The sequence below is a fragment of the Polyodon spathula genome, chromosome 11 (genome assembly GCF_017654505.1).
Source record: "Polyodon spathula isolate WHYD16114869_AA chromosome 11, ASM1765450v1, whole genome shotgun sequence".
Classification (NCBI taxonomy): Eukaryota; Metazoa; Chordata; class Actinopteri; order Acipenseriformes; family Polyodontidae; genus Polyodon; species Polyodon spathula.
In genome coordinates, this window is record NC_054544.1 from 32,851,772 (window position 1) to 32,871,674 (window position 19,903).

A 19,903-nucleotide genomic window follows, 5' to 3' on the forward strand; every position below is an offset into this window, starting at 1 on the left:
TAAGTTAAACTGAAAAACAAATGAAGACTAGTGTGAAATTAAATATTCGTTAAACATAATAGCAGTTTACTTTGAGTGGAAAACAAAAGCACATTAAGTTCTTCTTGATTACTGAGCAGCCAATCAATCACAAAAGGATAATTTATTCTACTGTACTTAAATCATCAAATCTTTCACAGAAAATTAAATGGCATAATGGAGTAATTATTTTCAAACACCCAAATTAAATTCAAAATTGTTTCAAGTACAAGGCACACATAATTTCACTCAATAATTCTTTATACGTCAATGACGTTACTCTTGCTGGATTGTAGGAACACTCCAACTACCAATAATGCACTCCCCCCTCCCTCTTTGTGGCCCCAGTCAAAAAGTCTTTGGAGAGCTGCTGTTTTGGTCTAAATTGAAATTTATTGTAGAACCAGAACAACATGTAATAAATGTTACAGAACTGTAAATACAGAGGTGCTTGTGCACACTGTTAATACACTTCCTTGCAAAGGTGACATAAGAAAACTGAAGATAATGGAATGCATTTAAGAGGGGGAAAAACACACTAGCTTTAAACAGAATTCTTTATTAAATCTTATTTTTCCTTATACAAATTTAATGTTGAAACTTTGCATGCAGTGGAATTTTGTAGGCACATTACAAAATGAAAAAGCACTGACTTATTCCGTTTTTAATATTAGAATAACCTCGGCATACACAGAATTGCATAAATTAAGCTTAAAATCCATTTAGTATTGCAATTAAACCAAAACTACCAAAATAAATGTCCATTAGTTATATAAGCAATTTATTTATTTATTTTTTAAATGAGAATGTTATGTAAAATTGGCATTTTAAAAAAGGTCATACATTAAGAACTCTCTTTTTGCAATTAAGACAGAACAAATTGATATTGTAGTGCTGCATTCTGCTACCAAACAGAACCACTGTTATTTAAAAGAATAAACCAGACACATTTAACCCCCACCCCAAACAAATTGTTCCATCAGAATACATCTTAGTGAAGGAGCTGTCTGGCAGATGTAATACAGCAATACAGTGTGCAACATTAATCCGCATATCATTGAGAGACTTGGATGCTAATGTACCCCAGGGTCTGGGTGCAGAATTCAGATTACTGCTGAGGCTCTCCCCGTGTTTAGTACAATACATTGCAACATGGAATATGATACAGTAAGCACGGTCAGAGTAAAAGCGAACAACTCCACAACCCAGGCACTGGCTTAATATTCACGTCCTATTTCATGATTTTATTTTTATATATCCATTTGGCAAAAAAATTGCTTTAATGAATCTGTTTAAAATTAAACTGGTCACATCCGTAATTATCTTGACGTTATTCTTCTGTAACAATGGTAACCAGTACTGCCTAAGTACAGTCTCATCCTGTGACATACAAAACTGACAGTAATGACAAAAACTAAAATAGGTATCATGAATAATATTACAAAGGCAAAAGCAATACAATTGTTCTCTCTGCCAGCACCAGATGCTGTGTCTTGTGTTACCCGTACAGGTCCTCTGCCCCATGGGTTTCCTCCATCCCAACACAGTGATTTTATGAGATTATGGTCACGAGGGAAAAAACAAATGAAACAGGTGCAATGCCGCAGCTCCAGTCAAACAGCACTGCATGTCAGCACTGGGAATGTTCTTCTTGGGGAGGGCATTTCGGCTGCACAGATAGTACAACTTGAGAATCCTACTCCCACTCTGTGGTTCCAGGAGGCTTGGATGTAAGGTCGTACATCACTCGAGAAATACCAGGAATCTTCTTAATCTCGTTCACCATTTTCAATACCACCTGTTATAGTAGAAGGAGAATTACAAAAAAAAAAAAAAAAAAATTAAAACCTTTTACTCAGTTTCGTTCCTCGTTTAAAATCCTTTGAAAGCTCACGGAACAGAACCCTCTCATAAGCATGATCTTTCAGGTGCTGCTTGTGCCCGATTACACGGTTGAGAAGCAGCAACCCCCAAACTGTCTGCTTTATGGATTTCATTCATTTTCAAACCACTGTGCAAATCATAAATGATCCATTTTCCAAAATGCACCAATGAATTAGTTCAAATGATACAAAATTACTTTGCTGTTAAAAGCCAACGTCAAATGGCCAGTTCTTTACAGGTCCAAAATGTGCAGAGTTTAAATGGACATGCACACTAATAGAGAAGTCGCCAAAATATAAATGACAGACAGATGAACAGGATCAGAGGTCAATAAAAAACAAACAGTTGAGAGTTTAACCCTTCTAGGACCATGATCGTGTAAACATGATAAAAAAAAAAAAAAGCACTTTGTTCTAATGAATTACAGGGCCACCGTGCTTCGCACTACAGGCTTGAAACACATATCAGTGGGTAGGGGAGGGATTGGCATTCACTCCCCCTGCACCTAAGAGGAGTATTTAGTGTCTTTAGGGCGGAGAAAGTTTATAGCAGCCTGGCAGACAAAACATCACAGGAACTTATTTAGAGCAAATAAAAAAAGGGGGAAACACTAACTCCGATGCATTTGACTTATAATTATATTAGAACATTTATTCTGTCACGTGTTAACATACATGTTTTTACAACATTTATAAATATAAAGAAATTAGTGGATATAAGCATATACTATTTCATGAACTAACTGTACCAGGTACATTTTCAGAAAATAAAATCAAGAGTCGTGTCCATTACTGAGGATAAATGTGTATTATGTCATTGCAATCAATCACAATACAAATTACAATATCTTGTAATTTGCCCAAAATCAATATTTTTCAACAAAACTTTCAGGAAGTATTGTAAGACCCCTTGGGTTATAGAATAACGTGTTTTTATACATGCATCTCTAAGCAGAATATATAATAAAAAATACTTAATTTTAAAAAGAAAAAAAAGTTGCTTTCTTAATAAAACACTAATTACCAAAGGAAGTTGTTTCTTTTTACCCTCATATCTTGACTGAGTTAACAAACGACGTACACTGATCTCACCTGATTCTATTTGAACCTGCATTTCGTTCTGGCTCTAATCGCCACATTCAGCTTATTAATTTCCACTGCGTTTGTTCAAATTAGCGACGCCCTACTAGAAACTATCTGGTATTCAGTTAAGGCTTAACAACTATTAAGGTTTAAAAGGGAGGGAGAAAGAAGGAAAATAAAAACCGAAAACTAATAGCCCTATTTATAATGTTCCCCAGAGTGTCCTGAAAAAAAATGACATAATTTCCAAGATACTACTGTATAAAATAGATTTTTACAAATTTTTATAGGAAGAGTGTCAACTATAGCCAAAACACACCTGGTCCCGGGGGAGCATCCCACTGAAAAATTCTTGGCTCTGAAAGGGTTAAAAGTACCAACCCTACAATGAGCCATGTGTGCTTATGAAAAGCCATAAACACTTACCTCTTCTGCAATCTGGTTGTTCGGTGTGGCTGGAATGCCAGTCATGAAGTCACTGGTTATGAAGGTTCGAATAACGACTGACCTTCGACATGAAGGCTGCTTTTGCAATGGGTCCCGATCAAAATGTAGAGGGGTCAAAATAACAGGCATCTGACTGATTTTACCAGCGTAACCTAGAGAAAACACAAGAACGCAATTTAAAAAAAAAAAGTATATATTTTTTTATTTTTTCCCCTAAAGACACAGATCCATGTAGATGTTTTAATGATTGTTACCCTCCTCTTCTGAGGAAAAGGCACATGACTCCAAACTCACCTGACTCCCTGAGGATGACATGGGCCACAAAGTCTGCTTGCCGGAGTGTGCCGAGAACCCCCGTTGTTAAGAAAGTGGGAGTGATATCCGTAGGAGGCTCTTTGACTTGTGGTCCAAACACATAAACAACTCTGCAAAAATAAATAAATAAATAAATAAATAGATAAATACAGTTCAGAACAAGCCAACAGTGAATCAACAGCAGGGGTGGCCCTTCAAGTTCTGGTCTTCATTCCAACCTTGTTCTAAAATGACCGTGATTGGACATGGTATAGTATGACAAAGAGGACTTACCTGTTGATACTGTGACACATGCGTGGAATTAATCTGGATAAGAACATCAGAGACTCCCAGTGAGGGCCGTCTTTACTGGATATGCCACACACATAGCTATAAGACCGGCAATCTCCCTGGAGAAGAAAAAAAACATTAAAAAGACAATGTTACTTAGCTACAAAATGTTAGAGGAGTTCTGCACAAAACTGCTAAATTATGTGGGTCTAAAATACATTCAAGTTTTCTAGGAGAACATGTTCTGTTTTGGGTCCTTGTACAGTAACATTGGGGCTCCACTAGTTGCAGAACATGCACAGTGGGTTGCATCTAATAATCTTTATAGCGTATTTTCAAAGCCATTGTTACAACCCTTATTTAACTGGATGCTGCCAGTCCAGTTTTGCCAATGTGTCACGCATGTGGGTAAAATATCACCTTAACAGTCGGTGCTACCTGTTCTCCAGATGAGGGAGACACTTTATCTGACCACAGCCTCATAGCGCAATAGACGTCACAAATTTCCTGACATCCAAGAATAATTCCTATTACACCTCCCTTAGTCTAGTTAATTTTAGTCCTGCCCCCCACCCCCTTTTTTTCCCCAGGAAGAGAACAGTACACACTATGAAACAGTGGTTAAGTGGTTTTTAAACACAACACTCAACAGCCTACACACATGAAAAGCCCTGTTTTATAAATAGTAGTAGTCACAGGCCTTTTAATTTCACTGAACATCCATTAAAATTAAAGTGAACACCGCTTCAGCGTGATTAAAATTAAAAACAAAATCAAATAATAAACACCGACCTGGACTCCCACAGTTTTGATTGGCAGCAAGAAGGCATTGAGTGAATGTTGGCTTGTGATTTGCATTAATGTCTCCTGTTCCTCGTCAGATATACAGGATTTTACCCTTTGCAACAAGGTATGTGGCTGCACAAAAAAAAAAAAAAAAAAAAAAAAAACAGCATGTTATTTCCCTGAATTCACCTAGGAAAATGAACACAACATATTAGTATAATATAATTAGCAGAACATTGGTTATTTACCATATTAACTTATTTGTTATAAATATTAAGACCCTCCTTTTTCTTTCCCCCTTTAATGTTTCATTGTTGCCAAGGGTTTTGGTGGACGGTACATCTGTAGAGCAATATAGGGCAGTGGATCATGTGAATAAGATTCCAATTATAGATTTGCACTTGAGCAATTAAGTAAACAGTGTCTATCTGCGACCATTTTGTTCTCTAGTAGATCGAAAGCTTTGTAAAACTACAAGTTGTGCCAACAAGAGTTGAACAAGGAGCACTTTCATTTAAAAGGGAGTTCTAAAATATAAGTTTTGAAATAAATATCACCCCATCACCCCAAGCCACATAATAACTACTGACTGTCTAGACAGCTGCTTCCTCATCTGCAGACAGTGGTGACCAAAAGTAAATAAACTTTGCACACAAATAAAGCACATATGTAGTCATCAACTGAAAATAACCCTGGTAGTAACACTGAACTGCAGACAATGGAGTGAAGGAGCGCGTGTATACCCACACACACACACACACACACACACACACACACACACACACACACACACAGTGAATTAAAGCTTACTTTTTTAACACTGGCTGAAAAATCTACTACAATTTTCAGGATGTTGTTTGTCTCTGCAAAGTCTTTGCAGACGTAAGGTTCGTCTGCACATATCACCCGGATAGCTAGACCAGGACCTAGAAGACAGAAAGTTTTGCACAAAATATATGGTTTAATTATCTCTTTTCTCCTTTAATGTTGCTCTCTAAATGTTAACTTAACCCCCCCCCCCCCAAAAAAAAAAACACAACCTCAAACATAATACTCTCAAACCAGTTTCAAATTATAAAGGAGTTATGTCTCTCTCCACCTCCCCTTTTCAGTCTCTTACCTGGGAATGGATGCCTTGATACAATATCTTCAGGAAGACCAAGTTCTCTGCCTAGTGCTCGCACCTCATCCTTGTGAAAGTCCTTCAGTGGCTCGATTACCTTGCCCTGCAGAAAAAGCCATTATTCATGAAGGACCACGTAATGGCACATCCACTACAACCAGTAGACTGGAGAAAAACTGCCTGCCAGCACAAGTCCCTACAACAGGAAACAACAAGAACGGACAAACTATAGATGCATTACCTCATCCCTCAGTCTTCTTATAAGCTCTGTGTCATTGTGGTGGGTTTTAATAACTTCGGCTTTACAACTGGCAATCGCTGAAGCGCTTTCAATTAAATCAGGTCGTAATGTTCCCTGAGCGAGGTAAACTTCCTCCGGCTTCAGATTCATCTCCCCAATAACTTCATTAGCAACCTGGAAAAACAGTATCCACACCGAAATCAAATACACACGCAGGGAGGCAGACACTTTACCACTACAAGCCCTTCTTGGGACTTATGACTTTGCGTACAATGGTTGACTAACATTTAACTTTAATTAAATTAAAAAAAAATCTCAAATCAGTTCTTTACTCTCATGGTAAAATGTAACCTGTAACACTGGATACATAAAACTACAGGCAACCTTTTAGAGAATGAGCCTAAATGTCTCCACATAAAAAAAGACTGAGCTTGCCAAGTGGATGGTGCAGATTCAACAAATGCACAAAAAACCCACAATATCTATCCAAGTATTTTTTTTTTTTTTTTTTTTTTTTTTGCAGAAATTCATAACCTAAAAAGTTCTACAAGGATGTGGGAACTGTTATGCCTGTAGAGTTAAGAGTTGAAAACACAGCAAATCGGCCCATATTGAAATCCCAGTGTTAATCATTAGTGTTGATTTCAGGTGTTAAATTTTCACATTGAACACCACACGGCGTTGAAGTTAAGACCCTCATCGTGTGACAGAGTTCACAGCTTAGGTTTCATTTTGAGTCAATTGCTCTTATCAAACAACGTTAACGGAAAAAACAAAACAAACAAAAAAAAAGTTACATGCATAAAAAAAACAAACAAACAAAAAAACGCTAGACTAAGTCAGGGCGACCACTGCAGGTACTGCAGTTCAGAGACCGAGCATGCACACATGATGCATGGCTCAGGACTCGCTGTGTCATAAAAGCCGTATCGATGTCGTAAAGTCGAAGAAGGGTAATAATGCAAAAGAGTCGTAAATGCCGTGCGTCGTAAGTCGAGGATAGCCTGTACACTAATCCAGAGTAATAATATCAACATCCAGGATTTTAGTCGGCGGTTTCTGTACCGTGCCTCTCCTGTCCGTGCTGGAGAAGTTCAAGGTAGGCTAATATATTGTAATGGACACAGCTGGACTGACTCACTGTTGCCACCTGTTGGCTGACTGTGTGCTGTGCCCAGTGCCAGGCCTCCACAAACATGTTAATTAGAAGCAGAGGATGCTGGCAGTGGGAATTAGGGTAAGGGAAACACTGTTGTAATAAATGTTGTGATTATTGTAAGTGCCCCTCCCTATTAGTTAATCTGTCATACCCTGTAACTGTTGAAACCTTCTTGTGTTGTTTTATGTACTGTCACCTTGAGGGGGGGGGGGGGGGGGGGGGGGGGGGGGGGGGGGGGGGGGGGGGGTAGTGCTCTGAGGTGGGGAAAGGGCTGTGTGTTTGAGTGCTTGGATTTCATTTACTTTTGATGTAATTAAACAAGTTTGACAAATTATGAAGACATTAGTTACACTTGTTAAGTGTCCATAGTTTACATACAGAGAGTACAATTGTGTACTCATGAGTTAAATTGTCACTACAGCAGTGTTAATACCTCTCTCCCAGTGTTATTTCAGAACACTTAGGTAGTTAATTTTACAAGGTGCTACTTACACACTGAAAGAAACATCAGTTGTACTCCCACAGTGTTAAATGTTTACACTATGAAAGTGTTATTTTTATTAACTTTTTCAAGTGTAACTTTTACACTGTGGAGTGTGTAGCTACATGTACACTCGAAAAGCATTAGATTGGATTCCTACAAAGTTGATTTCACACTGGACAATTTACCGTGAACATTTGGAGACAGTTCAGATATAGGGGGTTCTACTGTTCTTGCACATTTTCCAAATATGTCCAAAGCTGAATGCGTACAAACCTTGACAAAGGTGTCTCCTATTATTTTTCTCTTCTCTTCTGGGTTTGTGGTCATATTCAGTGTCTTACTAATTCTCTTTCTGGGAGTTCTGTCTTCGTCTGAAATCGGCAGCGTTGTTGTGCCATTGTAGAATGTGTGGGCTGCATTTATCACTGTGCAAATGGGAGAGAGGCAAATAAAGTCACTAATCAAGCCTTTTCCTGTATTACTACCTACACATAAATGGAAAAAACTAGACTAGTCTTCACCTGTATGTATGTATGTATGTATGTGTGTGTAATATATATATATATATATATATATATATATATATATACACACACACACACACACACACACGGACTTCAGTGAGTTTCAGGAAAATAATTCCCATCTAGGGTCCTGTAACTCACTGAAGAGGCACATTTATCATTTTTTATAATACATGGATACTCTTGTGATGATTGCCTTTACCTTGTTTTAATTTCCCGTTCCTCTCCAGTTTCTCCGATATGAATGTACCAGCATTACATCAGGTTTTTTTGGAACGTAATCACATTTTGTTGCTCATTAATGAACATTTCTATACCGTGGGTGTTGTCGAGTGATTGAAAACGAGACATTTTGTGTTTGAATTGAAAGTGAAGGTCGCGAGGAGTCAAATGGGTCAAAGTTAAAGTACATTTTCCTCACTTTTGATGTCACTACAGTGGTATTGTGACTTATTTTTCCGAATGACTCAGGATGCAGAAATAGCCTCCATCCAAGTAATATTATATATTTTTATATTGCTTCATATTTTATATAATTATATATAAAAGGGGAGCTAGGGAACTAAATACACAAGATGATTTTGAAGCAATGTGTTTAAATGATTGGGCTCACAAGAGACAAAATAAAGCAATACTAAACTTGTAGGAATGCTAACCTGAAATCAGTTTGCTGAACTAATCTATTATCAATGGGCCATCATTTCAATTCACCTTGTTATTGGCAAATACGGGCTAAATGTACCCCAGATACACCGTCTACTGTTGACCAAAGTCCTTTACCTTTAACATTGATGCCCAGCTTCGTGAGTGCCTCCTCTACAGACTTGCTCTCTCTCTTCCTCATGAAGCCGTTGTCGATGTGCACAGCTATCACCTGCTCTTGATTCAAAGCCTTGTTCAATAAGGCCGTGCACACTGTGGAATCCACACCACCGCTAAGTAAAACCTAGCAACAGAAGACAAGACACAGAGGAGTTCAAATGAAACCCAGAGTAACTTTTTTAAAACAAAACACTACCTTTACCATGAAAAAAATCCTTTCATTGAGAGCTCACACCGCAATATAGCAGGAATTGCATACAGGGGAATGATGGAATCAAAATTAAATATAAGATTTATCCAACTTCACCTATATCCTTACATCTTAAGGGGCTGATATAGTATTTCAGGAGCGTGAAGTTAGTGATTTTCTCAATTTCTATTAAATTAGTCCTGTAACTAGAAATGTATTTCTGTACAAATTATTAAAAATGTTCCTTTGCATATTACAACACAAACGTTTTAACGTGTGAAATACTTCAGTTATTACACTAGATGCCTGTATGCATTAGTTTAATGTCCCAATTTACTATTACAATATTTATAGTGCCAGAAAGGAAAAAAAAATGACATTCTAAAATGTTTAGAATTGTGTTAATTTCCTTAAAAATCACAGTTCATTAGAGGAAAAAAAAAAAAAAAAAAAAAGACAACTCACCAGAACTTTGCAATTATTTACTTTTTCTTTTATCTCTCGAATACACGCTTCTTCTCTGTTCTGGACTGTGAAGTTGCCACTGCAGCCTGCTATTTCAAACAGGAAGTTCTTTAACATCTCCCGGCCTCGTTCGGTCAGATCCACCTCAGGATGGAACTGGACACCAAACAGCTTCTTCTGTTCGTTAGCTATACCTACAGGAGGGGAAACAAAAATGCAACTGAAAACACCAGCGTATGGCAAATCCGTTATCACCATAAAACGAGTTGGCAAGTGCATTTCAGAAACTTACACCATCTATACTAAAAACGAGGACACAAAAACAAGGAGATTAGGTATGTACCTGCAACGATATTCCCAGACTGGGCGACAACCTTAAAGCCATCAGCTACTTTATCCACACTGTCTCCATGTGTGAGCAGCACAAGCTCCTCCTTTTGAAGACCCCTGAATGGGGAAAAATAAAACAAAGCTGTAACTAATCCACTAACCTTTATTACAACCACTGCTTTACACACACGAAAATACAAACAACAAATCATTACCACAAGTCAAGATGAGTCTACAAATTCAGATTCAAATATAAATTGAAGAAAGTTTGTCTGAATTAGTTTGTGGTGTTCCACAGGGCTCTACTTGTAGGCCACTTGTTATTTTCTAATTTATATGCTCCCTCTGGGTGATATTATAAGCAAACATGGAGTAAATTTCCATTTTTTATGCAGAGGACATGCACCAGTATTTGTCTCAAACTCGGTGCTGCCTCTTTTGGGACAACTACAGTATCTTGTCTTAATGACATCAAGGGCTGGATGTCTCAATTTATTCAGCGCCTGTCAGGCCGTCAGAATCAATTTATTTTCACACAAGCTGTTTATTTTACACACGCCGTTTAAAAGTGATTTTATTCACAGTATAGCATGTTTAAAGGGCACTTCATATCAACAGGACACTCACTACTGCACCTTCAGCCCTGCCCCACCTCCTTGTTTGTTTATTTTTTGCATCTCTCTTCACAGTAGTGCATACTGATGAATCATCTCCTGGTCACTCGTTTTATCACCAAACTCCTCAATAATGCTATCCAAGTCATTATTTTACTACTATAACATCTAAAAAAGCTTGGCGAATGTCCGCGATTTTCTTTGAGTGCTGGATGCAGAAGCAGCGATTTTGCTTGTTTATGTTCGTGTTATGTCTGAGGTGAAGGGGCTATGCATATTGCTCAGACCCACCTCTTTTTTTTTTTGGCTTCTATCGGCTTCTCCTGGCCATTGAAAGCTTTCTCTGCTTTTTACGGAGAAAAGGATACCTGTGCTTGATGTCTTTTTGATGATATCGGACAGGGTCCAAAATAGGACCGCAAAGGGTTAATTTTGAATGCAGAAAAAACTGAGGTTCTATTAATGGGTTCATCCAACGCTAGATAAGCCTGGCCTGGTTTTCAGTAGACTACCTTCTGAACCTGTACTAGAAATGAGAAATTTAGGTGTGATCTTCCACCCTACTCTTATTTGAGAAACATATCAAAAAGATTACAAAACCATTTTATTACTCTTGGTATGTACTCTGTATCTGTTTGATATATGTACTATATTTTTATATGCATTATATATTTTTCATTTAGTTACTGGTGTTTACAGTATATATTTCTTAAACTGTTTTTTATCCGACATGTTTGTTTGTTTTTATAAATTTGACACTATTTTTGTCCTGTAAGATACACCTGTATGTAGGGAGCTATATAAATAAGCTCTGATTTGATTCTTTATTTGAAGTACCCCAGCAAAGGTGCCAAGCTTCTGGCAACCTATGTTTATGGTTCAACGCTAAAAGTTATCTTAACCAGTCGCTTTATTACCGGAACAGAGAACATGAATTATCCACACTGATATTGAAGACCCCGTCTTCTCTCACATTTTTCCTGTGAACGGTGCCTCCAAACACCTTATTCATCATCTGTGGGAAACACAAACTCACTATTAAAAAAGACAGCAAACCAGTGGAGGAAAGTGAAGAACTGCACAGAAAACTCAAGAGAGATACAAACCAGCAGGTCTCAGTCATCATCCAAACCTCACCTGCATGCCATAGCAGATACCCAGGACCGGTTTGCCAATAGTGAAAATTGCTGGGTCAAACCAAGGGGCATCTTCAGCATAGACAGAGTTTGGTCCTCCAGATATGATAATAGCCCTGCAAAACATTACAATTCTGTTTTATAAAATGCCAACTGAAATAAATATTACTTTAAAAGAGCATAATTCCAGTTCATCTTATGCAAATACCAATCAGACGGCATTCGGCGCACAATTATGAGAATACACTTTTTTTTTTGTTCCTTAGGCTGAACCCTTTAGGGTAAAAGGCACATTTGTGTCCGTACAAATAACATATGTTAACGTTCTTATTGTTGCATTGAGATGCACGAAACTTTACTAACAGGTTGGACCTGGTCATCCAAATTGTCAGTTTTCTCCTCGTGATTCTTGAGTCGCTCTCAAAAATGTATTTTAAGAAGAACCCGCTTGAACAAAACTGCTCAATTCCTTGTGTACCTTAAGGGGATAATAGCAACTGGAGTACAGTCATCATTTTTGTGACTCACAAATTAACAAAATGCATGCCTCCTATTGCAGAAGAAATGCAATTTGGCACAGATTAAGCATACTCTTTATTGGTCCAAACTGCATGGAATCACATATCCAAAACATATGTCGTATGAACTGTTTACGAGAGGGGCTGGTTGTTGTAAAGGAATATTTTGCTTTACATTAGTCACAAAAAAAAAAAGTCAACGGATCCTTTTCTATAAACTCTAGATCGACAAGATGAATCAAGTACCTGTCAAGATAAACGGTCCTTACTAGGACAAGAATTACATAGCATCACAGGCAGGTACTTTATTAATACACTGCCACCATGCCGAATTTAATTGACCTTCCACACAACTGGTCCACTTTGACAAGCTGCTTTCTGAGCTCCACTGCCCTGAAGGTTAACAGTCACCCCTTCTAGGGTTATACCAACATCTGTATTGAATTAGCACGTTAATACTGACGGCATTCAGATTAGTCTTATTTTTAGAAATAAAAGGAATCAGAAAATGAGTATCCACTGCATTGTATGAACAACTGCTAATTTGATTACACATCAATTAAATTCCACTTCGTGCAGACTCAGCATTTCACAATCCCAGCAACCAGGATTTGAGTTGTATTTATTTATTTTTCAGCACTTGTGTATTTAGTGATTATAAAAGTTGTGGGTACAATTGCACTGACTGTACAGTTCTGCAGGTGCTCCAGAAACTCCCTTGCTAAACTCCTGAGCTAGTTTAGTACAATAATATTTAACTGGAAACACCACAGAGCATGGTAACAAACTTACTGAAAATACAACAAGCACTTACAATAACCCTTTACTGCCCAGCGTATGTTCCTACACCTATTTAATGCCCATTTTCTCAATGCTAAATATATTGTTCACTGGTCAGCATAGGGTTCAAGCTGCCAGACCTGCCTTGGCCAATCGATTAAGTCTGCACATTTCACACTCAAATTAGGCCTAGTCCTAACAGTGGAAAAGAACACGAAATAAATAATTAAAAGCAGGCAACAGCGGGCTAGTTATAAAAACCATTCTGGTGTCAAAATGTTAGAGGTGTGACACTGACAGTTTCATATAACCAAGTTTAATTAAAACTTGTGATTCTCAGATTATGTAAGAGTGAGGTGTACACCACCAGTATATCTCAATGGGTGTTACCACACCCAGCAGAGAAAGATAAGATGCTTTCTACTAGGGATGTGTTTTGGTACATTTTTATGAACGGTTAAATGTTTTACAGTGTCACCATTTAAACCATATCTACAAACACACTCTTTATATTACATTCCGATGTATACCGACAGGCCTAGTAAGTATTTTCTAAGCAAAAAACACCTAAATAAGCAAATAACGTTTTAACATTGCAAAGACTTGAATACAAAGTAATAAAAAAATAAATAAACAAAAAGCCCACGTACACACCAAAGTAATTAAAGTTGTCAATGGAGATAGAAAAGGTTAATTTAAAAAAAAAAAAAAAAAAAAAAAAAGCCTATTCTGTTTTTTTTTTTTTTTTTTTTTTTTTTTAAATAACTAACTTTGCCCAAACTATATGGTTATTTAAAAAAAAAAATTCTTAATAAATGATGATCACCACCCACTGTACTGCTCTAATGCACAATGGTTACAAAAAGACAGTTGTGCTAACAAATGAAAAAAGTTGAAAATACTTTCACTTCTGGAAAAGGTAATTACCAGGGATAAAAAAAAAAAAAAAAAAAAAAAAAAAAAAATTGGTAAGAGCATTTTGACTGCTATTAAAAAGCCTGCGTTCTTTCATAGCACGGGTGGGATTTTCGAGAACTATATTGCTCAAGTACTTTAGTAATACAATTTTTACCTGTTTGAAGTGTGTCTCAGGGGTCCTTTACTTTAGTGCAGTAGTTCCAACATACAAATAAAAATTGTACTAAACAAACAGCCGTTCGGTCCAAAAGCTTACACAACAATTTCAAGTGAAAAAAGCCTTCCACCTATGGGAAGATTGAGGAATGGGGTCCATGAGTCTGTAGTAATCGCAACTTTTTCTCCCTTTTAAACTTTTGTATGAACAGAAGAACTTTCTTTGTTTTTCCAGCCTCGCTATTACTGTTTTATGGGTCGGCACTGTATTGGAATAATCTTACATCGACTTCAGAACTGCTGCACTCATGATTCACACTTCCTGTCCTCACAGGGGGTAATGTGAACACGTCCTGTTCCTCCCACTCTATAGCAAATGTTGTTATGGATGTTTGTTTGCTTTTTACTGCCATCCACAGCAATTTTTAAATGTTGTCATTTCAAACTGTGAAGCACTTAACTTGTGGTTTTGTGTTACGCCTGCATATGTTATCCTTCCTGAACCCCTAACAAATGTGAAGCCCTCAGTATAAAACATGAATTGAAAACCTCTGAAACACAGTTACTTCTTAGACTTCGTTTAATTAGCTCTGTAGTGCTCCCTTATCTTAAGGCTAGTAGCTACTATAAAAAGCAGGGTTTGATTTATTTATTTCTTTTTAAATCTGATTTATTTGATTTTAATAGTTTTTTTTTTTTTAGATTTTAATCGATTTCTTTTTTTTTCATTTGAACAGATTTATTTATTTATTTTTTGTATTATGTAATTTATTTTGTAGTACCGTGGTTGTAGCTCTACAGTACCTCCAAAGGATGTTGGAAATGGTGGTTTGTGAATAGTTACATACCGAACTAAATTACTTAATCTTAAATGAATAAATAAAGCACATTATCATTATGGCATCCTGTAAATGTGAAATACAAGAATTGAGCGATGAATACGCCACAGAAATACCCCTCACTCACCCTAGTCATTCATTTACTTTTGTTTCTTTGATTTCCTCTTTCTGTGTCAGTCCAAACACATGCAGTTGTTACTTAGGACTACTTTTCTTTTTATAGTGTGTTCAATTGTTCCTGATTGCACCAGTAAATAAACCTGGTTTCAGCGGGTCTTAATTGAGCGGGTCGCTCAATTGTCTATTTGGGACCCCACCGCACTGTTATCAGAACTCTTGGGCGAATACGTTAGATGGAGCAGGCACTCTAACGTGGCAAGTCTTCAGAATACCATTTCAGTGCAACGTTTTAATTTTACGTCTTCACTCCATTTATGCGTTACAGAATTGGGGCAAGTGCCGTTCGCGTGATCAGAATACAGCCCAAAGAGTTTTAGTTTATAGATAGTAAGAGTGTTAATAAAATATTGTTGAAGCATACTTTTCATGTCTTTTCCTTGAGAAGCTTTATAAAATAGGCAGTAAATGAAACAATGAATTAATTAAATGATTTAAAAAAAAAAAAAAGGTAATTTAAATCATGATTTAATTTAGTTTGGAAAACTTGTTATAAATTACTTTTGAATACAGTATATGATTTTAATTTGTAAGACGTATCAATAACAGTCTATACCTCTTGTTTAAAAAAAAGGAGGTTTATTTGTAAAGAAGAAAAAAAAACTTGTTAGTTTTACTAGCTTAGCATATGGATAAGAGCCTCTAAAGCACTATCAATTTGTAACGAACAAAACATTAAAAGAAGGCCAAGTTTAACAAAAGGTTTCCATTGTGTAAACTGCAGAGTCCCACCACCTGCTCCAAGTTAACACATCTGTTAAAACCATGTTAGCACTGGCATCCCAAACACAAAAAAATGCTTTGTCATCTCTTATCTTTTAAAATCCGACTCCCACACACTGCTCCATGCCAAGCACGCTATATACATGGCTTGAGGTTCAGATTTAAGTTCACCCCAAAAGCCCAACAGCTGGATGCAGAGGTAAGCTGTTATATGTATTGCGCTAGTCTGACTGGTAGTAGGGCAGTTTCGATTATCCCCACGGCAGATACACATCTTTAATACAACTTGGAAGTTGTCTCACCGATGAGATGCCAAAATCAACAGTCATACCACACCATAAAAACCATGCCAACCCATTACAATACCTCCAAACCATTACTTCTAATGGTTAAAAACTGCCAACTGCCACCCACAACAGTATCAAAGGGTAGCACATCCTGTTTCTAACAAATGTGAATGTCAAAATTGGACAATTGGACATACGACCCCTTCAGAAGGAAGAATGGTGATTGGTTCCTGTGGACAAGGCTATCCCAGTGATGTATCGAGCAACAGGTATCCTCAAACAGAAACAACTAAATAAAAAACAGCTCTTTACATTAAAAAAAATAAAATAAATGTAAAGGTTAGTACACCTTCTCAAGAATTCTGCAGATGGAATCTGCAGGATGTGCACACAGCTCATCACTGCATTAAAGGTAGTCAACGCTTTGAGACTGTAGCATGACACACTAAAATGCTCCTCTTACCTGAAGCCCTGCTCCCGGATTGCAAAAGCAGGGGTGTCCAGCGGCAGGATCTCGGATTGTACAAAGAGCTCCCGCACACGCCTGTCGATGACTTTTCCGTACTGAGCTCCCGCATCTAGAATTACTACAGCTCCCTCGGTGTGACGTGGCCCATCCTTGGGGTCCCCTGTGATCTCCTGCTGCGAGACATAAAGGGGGTAAGCTTTGCATGTACAAATATCTAAGTTTGACATGCAGACAGATGGCTTCATACATTCCCAGATTCTGCTCCTCTCAAAAGCTTGTGAACAGTTCTTAGCGATAGGACTTTATAGGCACATGTGATAAAACAAGTGTGCCACATATTCCCAGAATGGATATAAGGCACCTATTGCATTGCACTTTGATCTGACACACCAGACCCTGTTACGTATACACTGTGGCTAATCAAACCTGCATTAAAACCTGGAATGGGTGAAGCTGCTATGCATCAAGAGTCTTGCTTCCATCCCACTATTCTGATACTATCAATAGCCAATGCTGAAGAATGTACTTAGCAAGTTTTATTTAAAATTAGATTAGTTCCCCGGATAAAATGCGTAAATCTTCATAAAACTCACACACAACAACGTGCTAAAGAAGGTTCCTAGCAATATTCGAAACTTTGTGAAAATGTTAGGAATCGACAGATATAGTACTTGTATCTACATGCTACATACAAATAAGGCAGTTCACATATACCAGAATTAAAATTGGTTTACCACACAGGGTCAGTTTCACTCCTTTGTCGCCTCTGTACACCAATATTCCGATTACCGGCTCTTTAACATTATTATTACTATTATTATTATTAGCAGTCGCAACTACGTTAACAACCACTCCAGAAGCAAATACTTGAGCTGTTGAGTGTTTGCTTACCATAAGTTCTCGTGGCACAAGTTTGTCTAAACACTGGGTTTTATTAAGTCTTCGACAACAAATACAACACATAAAAACAGTATTGTAGAATACAACAGGTCATTACACAGGATTGTAAATAAATAATTTCGAACATTAAAATACAACTTCCCACTGCGGCAAACGCATCATTTAATTCCCACGTGGGCCGAGTTTACCATTTCCGTCACTGAAAAACAACAGAGAAGACTGACGTTTTTTTTTTTTTTTTTAACGTGATCAAAAGCTATTAAGAGTCTGTTTAATGTCTTAGAAAAGGAACATTACTCTATATATGTAACATTCGGTTTCAACCTGCTGCTGGTTTATCAGTAAAGTGATGAAAATAACCGGCGAACGGAGCAAAAATTGTATAAACAAATCACGTAAGAATTGATTATAATCATTTAAATACTCGTTGTCTGGTATATAAAAGGTCATAGCTCAGCATGAATTAAAAAACAAACAAATAAAAAAAAACGGTTATATGTTAGTATGAAAGATGTCAATGCTGTCTTATTTGATTATTCGGATTTAGCTGTGATCACACCAGAGTTAAGACTGTAATGAGGAAATCCACGCGGTTTAATCGCATACATTGCTTCACCAAGCAAGAGAAGAACTATGACATTACATTATATGATCAGCGACATGTTTAATAAAATAGAAAAAACGGGTCAATTTCCACCCGACGTTGTAATCTATTACACCCACACGCTGCATTGTTCTTCTTCTCCAAAATGAAGTTTAAAACATACGCAAGGCCATAACCGGGGACTCTCCCAATGCTCTGCCCGTAGAAAGGCTCGACGCACAGCCGGGGTTGGTCGTCTGCATGTACATCGCTGAAGTGAGAGCATGCTTTTATCTTTGCGAGCACAGCAGCATGTCTCAGCCAGTAACAAACATTCCCCATTCTGAGGCCGAGCTACTAACCTTGGTATCTCCATTGCACAGTGCCATGGGTGATTTGACTCGTGTAGAACGATGCTCTTTCTTTCAGTTTTACGTAAAGATTTCGCGCCGACCAATACACTAAAACTACAGTCTGCTCACTACAGCCGGAATGGCTTGTACGTAGTTAGCCTCTTGTACAGTTGGGAGGAGCCAGGATTTAGACTGGCAACCACTGCAACTATTGTAACTATTTTATTTATATTTATCTGTATTATTAATATCTAACTGGACATACCAAATTATTTATTTGTCACAAAACCTGATGATTGTGCGCTTTTATTTACATTAGACTTGGACTTTGAAACGCTTGTCCTTGAATTGTATTTATTTATAAATTCAGGCCCATTTAATAGTTATGTATAATGTAAATTCAGTACCCTTTTTAAAAGTGTATTTAAATTCTGTATTAAGTACATTCCAAATCATTCTGTATACACTATTGTAGTTTTCCTTTGGAAATTATTATGGATTTTCTCTGTTGGTCAAATAAGAACTTCACACTCTATCATAGTCACACAACGTTGACATATCTTTAAACAAGACGTAGCTTCAAACGTTTTACTATCTAGTTGCCTGTCACAGTGCACAGAAGTGTAATGGCGCTTTGCAGAAAACCTGAACTGAAGAGCATCTCCCGGACTCAGTCATTTATCTTACATATGTCTATGTCAGGGAAAATTAACTGAAAGCACTTAGACAGACTTGAGAAAGATATGTACAGCATATGGAAACGTTGGGCACTGGCTCTTTTAAAATGATATATATATATAATATATATATATATATATATATATATAGTATATATATTATATTACATATTAGATACAGTTTAATCTACATTAGATGGTTTAAGGAAAAACACTGTTTTGGAAAAAGTATTTAAACGTATTGCTGAACCTTCCTTTACTTTAAGCAGTAGCCTGTAGCACATAAAACCAGTTCCAGAACACACATATGTAAACGATATTGCTCAGCATGTTACCTCTAATTCTGCAATCTATGTAAATGAAAAGTGTCCTGCTGCAATGTATTATCTATGTCATGCACTTCACATAACCAAAACTTTCTAGTTGACCAGAGCTACTTATAATACTTGAGGTGAGGTGAGTTAGCAGTTTATTATTTTCTGGGCTTAAATAACTCAAGAAAGATTTGTTTTCATAAAAAAAATTCTACTATAAAGCTGTACTGCAGATCAGGTGTTCCCTGGTATATAGCATAAGAACATAAGAACATAAGAAAGTTTACAAATGAGAGGAGGCCATTCAGCCCATCTTGCT

General features: G+C 37.2%; 1 protein-coding gene across 2 annotated transcripts; it reads right to left on the reverse strand.

The window, feature by feature from the left end:
• Nucleotides 1-391: 391 nt before the first annotated feature.
• On the reverse strand, nt 392-18,736 carry LOC121323248 (GMP synthase [glutamine-hydrolyzing]). Of its 2 annotated transcripts, none has more exons than XM_041264193.1 (16): nt 18,603-18,736; nt 16,752-16,927; nt 11,892-12,006; nt 11,672-11,769; nt 10,154-10,257; nt 9,811-10,004; nt 9,114-9,279; nt 8,083-8,234; nt 6,167-6,340; nt 5,923-6,028; nt 5,613-5,728; nt 4,809-4,934; nt 4,020-4,135; nt 3,726-3,856; nt 3,411-3,583; nt 392-1,816 (listed from the first exon to the last, which is right to left on the reverse strand). In XM_041264193.1, exons 1-16 carry the CDS (start codon nt 18,627-18,629, stop codon nt 1,715-1,717), a joined length of 2,076 nt encoding a protein of 691 aa, XP_041120127.1. In that variant the 5' UTR covers nt 18,630-18,736; the 3' UTR covers nt 392-1,714. The 2 variants fall into 2 exon arrangements, with proteins under 2 accessions (XP_041120127.1, XP_041120126.1); XM_041264192.1 differs by having other exon boundaries at nt 16,752-16,930.
• Between the last annotated feature and the right edge of the window lie 1,167 nt (nt 18,737-19,903).

What these genes read in the sequence shown, in the direction of transcription:
- LOC121323248 (XM_041264192.1), bottom strand. Translation starts at nt 18,629, where the DNA reads ATGGCACTGTGCAATGGAGATACCAAG. An exon ending in TTTCAGCCAGTGTTAAAAAA is followed by an intron (nt 4,935 to 5,612) that starts GTAAGCTTTAAT and finishes TTTTTTGTGCAG; the next exon opens with CCACATACCTTGTTGCAAAG. An exon ending in ACAACCAGATTGCAGAAGAG is followed by an intron (nt 1,817 to 3,410) that starts GTAAGTGTTTAT and finishes CTACTATAACAG; the next exon opens with GTGGTATTGAAAATGGTGAA.